Source organism: Coregonus lavaretus (genome assembly GCF_964263955.1).
Source record: "Coregonus lavaretus genome assembly, chromosome: 4".
Lineage (NCBI taxonomy): Eukaryota > Metazoa > Chordata > Actinopteri > Salmoniformes > Salmonidae > Coregonus > Coregonus lavaretus.
The window spans coordinates 71,177,107-71,183,346 of record NC_139991.1 but is presented as its reverse complement, the minus strand read 5'-3'; the positions used below and the strand labels follow the sequence as shown (position 1 = coordinate 71,183,346).

Below are 6,240 nucleotides of genomic sequence, written 5' to 3'. Positions count from 1 at the left end.
TCTACTGGCAACGCCCCCACACTTTTTAGATACCCATTTTACATTTTAGTCATTTAGCAGACGCTCTTCTCCAGAGCGACTTCCAATTAGTGAGTGCATACATTTTTCATACTAGCCCCCCGTGGGAATCGAACCCACAACCCTTGCGTTGCAAGCGCCATGCTCTACCAACTGAGATACAGGAGTAGAAGTTACAAAACACAACCATGTTTTTTCACATCTCTAATGTCTCCCATTTATGAATGGGTGGTTGTGTAAAAATATTGTTGGTCACCGCCTTTCAAAGTGTGTTGCATTATGGGGATAACTGCATGTCAACTGCATGAACTTCACAAAAACCATGTGATCAAAGGTACAATGTACAAGGAATATTTACAATTTTTGAGTGTGTGATATGGGGGTTGGAGACATGTTTATTTTGACATTACAAAGAAAAACTTCTATAAACAATGGCAACACTGCCATGTTGCACGGAGCCTTGCTGTAGGTAAACCACAACCATAGAGATAGATAGGAGACTCATCTTTGTATCTGTACCATCATAGCACCTGTGACAGTATGGGCAGAGCCATTGAGGGAATCTCCATTTTGAAGTAGTCCATTTTCTTCTTCACTATTGGCTGATCCCCCCCTGATGACTCCAACAAGTTACAAGTTGGAAGTCCCACCCAGTTGACTACATTAAAAATGGTGGAAGCCCTCAATGGCTCTGCCCATGGTAATATGCCTTTTGGCCACTAGAGGCCTCTATCATTCTCTATGACCACAACACTGTCTGACTTTCAGCTGTCGCAGACACATCTCCCCCGACTTCACTCGTTGACTTTCGTCTACAGTCAGCTGCGTTTGTGCAGAATATTGCCTGGCTGCCCTACATACACAAACAGCATGAGGATATCTTGATGCATTGTGGAAATATCAACACAGATGAACAATAGGCAGAAATATGAACTATGAATATTAATGATGAATGTAGACTTTACTTTTTGGTAGCTGGTTAATAGACAATGTTCCAAGTCAAATTTACTCCCATTCAATACTTCCAAAATTTGGTCCTGAGGCCCCCCCTGGGTGCACGTTTTGGTTTTTGCCCTAGCACTACACAGCTGATTCAAATAACCAACTCATCATCAAGCGTTGATTATTTGAATCAGCTGTGTAGTGCTAGGGCAAAAACCAAAACGTGCAACCAGGCCCCCCCCAAGTTTGGGAAACCCTACTGTATGGTACTTCCTGACAAAAAGTTGTTTAGTGTTATGGCTCTAAGGAAAACAAAGGGCCCAGACCCAGACACTGAAAAGTTATGTTTTTCTTCCCCAGTCAAAGGCTCCTTAGTGTATTTCAGGGCATGGAGAGATTGAGCCTCGGGGCCACCCTGGATTTTGCCCCAAATCCAATATAGTGTGCAAAATCCAATATGGCTGCCATAATACCATTTGATGGGGGTTTAATCACCTGTAAATGAGTTTTGCAAATAAGATACATCTTTTAGAATGGCGTACTATACTTATGACATTTACAACTATTCTGGTGTAATTCAATTCTATTGGGAATCCAATATGGCCACCATCATTACACTCAGTTCCAATTAGTGCCAAAACCATACAAACACTGCCTGATACAGATTTTATTTAGAGGCAAAATATATGCTCCAGTATGAAAGTGAAAATTCTGGGGTTGGGGTGGACACACACACACACACACACACACACACACACACACACACACACACACACACACAGGGGTTAAGATAGATAGACGATCCCCTTCAAAAGGAAGCCATCTTGCCGTGAACCCGGAAGCGGTACACACAGGTGTAGTCCTGGTGACCCCAGTTGCTGAGGACATGGAGCTCCACATACCGATACACTGCAGTAGGGTTCTGAGAAAAAAAAAGTCAGAGTGAGAAGAGGGTGAGAGAGGTCCAAGCTTATTTACTTTTGAGATAAGTCTTAATGCATACACATTAGGCCCCAAAAGGTATTTCTACCTGTCTCATTAGCCTGTATCTTTACTATGTATCACTACCTGTCTCATTAGCCTGAATCTTTACTATGTATCCCTACCTGTCTCATTAGCCTGTATCTTTACTATGTATCTCTAATAGTTTGTCAGCATTGGACTCACAGGCAATTTGAATGTCTGGAGGGGATCTCCAGCCTGGTCATATGTAAACATTCCGAGCAGTGTTCCCTCTTCGCTGACAGTAGACATGCCCTACACAGAAAGCGAGTGGGAAAAAGTGAGGGAGTCAATTAAAAGGTATTCAACATAGCACTAAAACATCCCTGTACAAATCATCCCACTGTAGATTCTATGTGGTACAAGAAAGGAAAGAGCCTCAGAGTTGGAGTGCTGAACAGGGAAGGAAAGGGTCCCCCCCCCCACACTCAGAGACTTTGTGAATACAGGCCCTCAGAGGTGACTCACGTAGACGGCGAAGTCCTTGGGGGCACTGTCGATGCGTCCGTTAGGGGAGACGGCGGTGGAGAGGTGCTCCAGAGAGACATGGGTCACGTGGATGGGGTGAGACAGGGCGATGGTCATAGTGCCCTGGGCCCCAGGAAACGGCCAACACTTGCCAGGCAGCACCTGCTGGCCCTGAGGGGGTGAAAGATGAGTGACAGGTGTATTTGGATCAGTCTTTAACCCTCTAGAGCAGTGTTTTCCAACCCTGGTCCTCCAGTACCCCCAACAGTACACTGTTTCGTTATAGCCCTGGACAAGCACACCTGATTCAGCTCATTGAGGGCTTGATGATTAGTTGACAAGTTGAATCAGGTGTGCTTGTCCATGGTTACAATACATTTGTTGTTATTGTTGGGAGGACCTGGGTTGGGAAACACATCTAGAGTCTAAGGGGGGGGGGGGGGGGGGGTCGGTTCTACTAAGCTAACATATGGAATTGTTTTAAGATGGTCATACCAAGGATCATTTAGATATTTGATTTTGAGGTCAGGGCTCTGTGCAGGCCAGTCAAGTTCTTCCACACCGATCTTGACAAACCATTTCTGTATGGACCTTGCTTTGTGCACGGGGGTATTGTCATGCTGAAAAGGGCCTTCCACAAACTGTTGCCACAAAGTTGGAAGCACTAGAATCGTCTAGAATGTCATTGTATGCTGTAGCGTTAAGATTTCCCGTCACTGGAATTAAGGGGCCTAGCCCGAACCACGAAAAACAGCCCCAGACCATTATTCCTCCTCCACCAAACTTTACAGTTGGCACTATGCATTGGGGTAGGTAGTGTTCTCCTGACACCCGCCAAACCCAGATTAGTCCGTCGGACTGCCAAATGGTGAAACGTGATTCATCACTCCAGAGAACGCATCTCCACTGCTCTAGAGTCCAATGGCGGCAAGTTTTACACCACTACAGCCAACGCTTGGCATTGCGCATGGTGATCTTAGGCTTGTGTGCGGCTACTCGGCCATGGAAACCCATTTCATGAAGCTCCCGACAAACAGTTATTGTGCTGACGTTTCTTCCAGAGGCAGTTTGGACCTCGGTACGCGCTTCAGTACACGGTCCCGTTCTGTGAGCTTGTGTGGCCTACCACTTCGCGGTTGAGCCGTTGTTGCTCCTAGATGTTTCCACTTCACAATAACAGCACTTACAATTGACTGGGGCAGCTCTAGCAGGGCAGAATTTTGACAAACTGACTTGTTGGAAAGGTGGCATAATAATAATAATAATATGCCATTTAGCAGACACTTTTATCCAAAGCGACTTACAGTCATGCGTGCATACATTTTAGTGTATGGGTGGTCCCGGGGATCGAACCCACTACCTTGGCGTTACAAGCGCCGTGCTCTACCAGCTGAGCTACAGAGGACCATCCTATGACGGTGCCACGTTGAAAGTCACTGAGCTTTTCAGTAAGGCCATTCTACTGCCAATGTTTGTCTATGGAGATTGCATGGCTGTGTGCTCGATTTTATACACCTGTCAGCAATGGGTGTGGCTGAAATAACAGAATCCACTCATTTGAAGGGGTGCAGTGGTCTAAGGCACTGCATCGCGTGGTTCGAATCCAGGCTCTGTCGTAGCCAGCCGCGACCGGGAGACCCATGGGGCGGCGCACAATTGGCCCAGTGTCGTCCAGGGTAGGGGAGGGAATGGCTGGCAGGGATGTAGCTCAGTTGGTAGAGCATGGCGTTTGCAATGCCTTGGTTGTGGGTTCAATTCCCACGGGGAGCCAGTATGAAAAATTACAAAATGTATGTATGCACTCACTAACTGTAAGTCGCTCTGGATAAGAGCGTTTGCTAAATGACTAAAATGTAAAAAATTTAGTGTATAAAAATATAAAAAAACAGAACATCATCGTGTTTGTGAGAGTCTCATAATAATTTGCCACCTTTCACCGCAGATGCGGAAGGGCGATATCGGTGGATGTGGTGGATTGAGACGCAGCCCATACAAAGAAACAAATATCTCTAGCTTAAACAGATGGATTTAGATGGGAATTTTTGTATTATGTTAATTAGATTTCCGCAGGCCACGGAAATTGTAGGAGAATGGTTAACCTGCATTTAAACATGGTGGTCAAGACGACACACTTCAGAAAGAGAGATATAGGATGACACAAAGGGAGAGAGAGGTACCAACCTGGATGACAGTCCGGGGGGTCTCTTCAGGATACCACAGGGGAATCCCCAGGAAGCTCACGCAGGCCGAACGGGTGTGATACGTCTCAGAGCATCTGCTGGTTACAATACTGCCACCTACACACACACACACACGATACTGTAGTCTATAAAGCATCCACACGTGCTGGGACTATTTCTGTGGCACATACGGAAAACATGCTGAAGTACAGTGATGTCACAAACCTTGAGACTCCAAGGCAAAGTCAGGCAGTCGGTCCGCTAACGGACGACTGCAATCCTTTATCACCCGTTTCATGTCCCATCTCTCATCCTGTGAGACACAGACAGACACACAATCACACATGCAAGGTCAACTTTAAAAAACGCATCACATCTTCTGTTTATTTTACAAGAAAATAAATAAACCCACCTGGGCCAGTTGGTCACGCAGCCATTTCTCCATGGCCTCTTTAAAATCAGGTGTCAGGTGTATGTTTTCTGGTGTGGGAGCAGGGGGAGGCTGGTTTTGAATGGTGGTCACCTGTTGCTGCAGCTAGAGAACACACAGAGATCACGCATATTAGGAGAAGTGTGTGTGTGTATGTGTGTGTGTGTGTGTGCACGTGTGCCTGCGTGTACGTGTGTGTTACCGTATCACTGGTGTCCTCCAGGGCTCTGACCCTCTGTGTGGTAATGGACTGTTCCTCTTGGAGATCAGCCATCTTGCTGCCGAACTCGGCAGCGTCCTGGGCCAGACGCTCTCCAGCAGTAGAGACAGCAATAGAGACACTACAATAAAATAGAATGAAACAACACAAAACAAATGTATTTTCTATTTTGGGAGAAACAGATATTTGTCTTCTAGAATAGAATACAACATAACTTTTGTCTTGTTTTTTTATGGGGTAGGAGCTAGGGACTATATGGGTAGTTTCAGGACTGGTCCACACTCACCTGTTCCCTTTCCCTCTGACGTTGTTCATCTCGCTCCTTACTCCCCTCATGTCGATATTGAGTCTTTGTACCATCTGTTGGTGGACACAAACACAATTCAATTGAATAAACTTTATTAATTCCAGAAGGGCAATTATTGACACCACATCTCAATTGACAAACTGGCAATACTACAGCAAAAAATAGAAAATAATCCCAGGTACTTCCACTACAAAGGGATAGATTGACTATTCTCACCTGGGAAATGCCTCGGTGCTGGTGTGCTTTCTGTTTAAGAATTTCAATCTCTCTCTGCAAGACAAGCACATGGACAGATAAATTAATATGGCCAAACATTTTGTGCATTCTCTCTCCACCCCCCTCTCTCTATTTTGTACCTGGATGTTGTCCATTTTGTCTTCAAGAGCTGAATCCATGATAGAAGTTCCATACTGTAGAAAGAGTTTTAACTAGTCAACCAGAGTGTTGCCCATGCATAGCTTCATTGCAGCATTCACCCAATCAAGACAGATAACACAGTCTGCCCCAAATGGTACTCTATTCCCTATGTAGCGCACTACCTTTGACCAGAGCCCACATAAGTGGGCCACTATATAGGGTATAGTGTGCCATGTGAGACGTCACCAGAAGACAGATGAAAAACAGAGGTCCTACTGTAGCCTTTGATGTCAGGTCGGGCGGAGAGTCAGGTTGA

The 6,240-nt window shown here is 45.6% G+C and overlaps 1 protein-coding gene across 1 annotated transcript; it reads right to left on the bottom strand.

Annotated features, from left to right (window-relative positions):
- Positions 1 to 1,384: 1,384 nt before the first annotated feature.
- LOC311128046 (SUN domain-containing protein 2-like) lies at positions 1,385 to 5,123 on the bottom strand. Its single transcript, XM_084159994.1, has 6 exons — positions 5,023 to 5,123; positions 4,836 to 4,923; positions 4,612 to 4,727; positions 2,431 to 2,601; positions 2,128 to 2,217; positions 1,385 to 1,882 (listed from the first exon to the last, which is right to left on the bottom strand). Exons 1-6 carry the CDS (start codon positions 5,053 to 5,055, stop codon positions 1,769 to 1,771), a joined length of 612 nt encoding a protein of 203 aa, XP_084016120.1. The 5' UTR covers positions 5,056 to 5,123; the 3' UTR covers positions 1,385 to 1,768.
- Between the last annotated feature and the right edge of the window lie 1,117 nt (positions 5,124 to 6,240).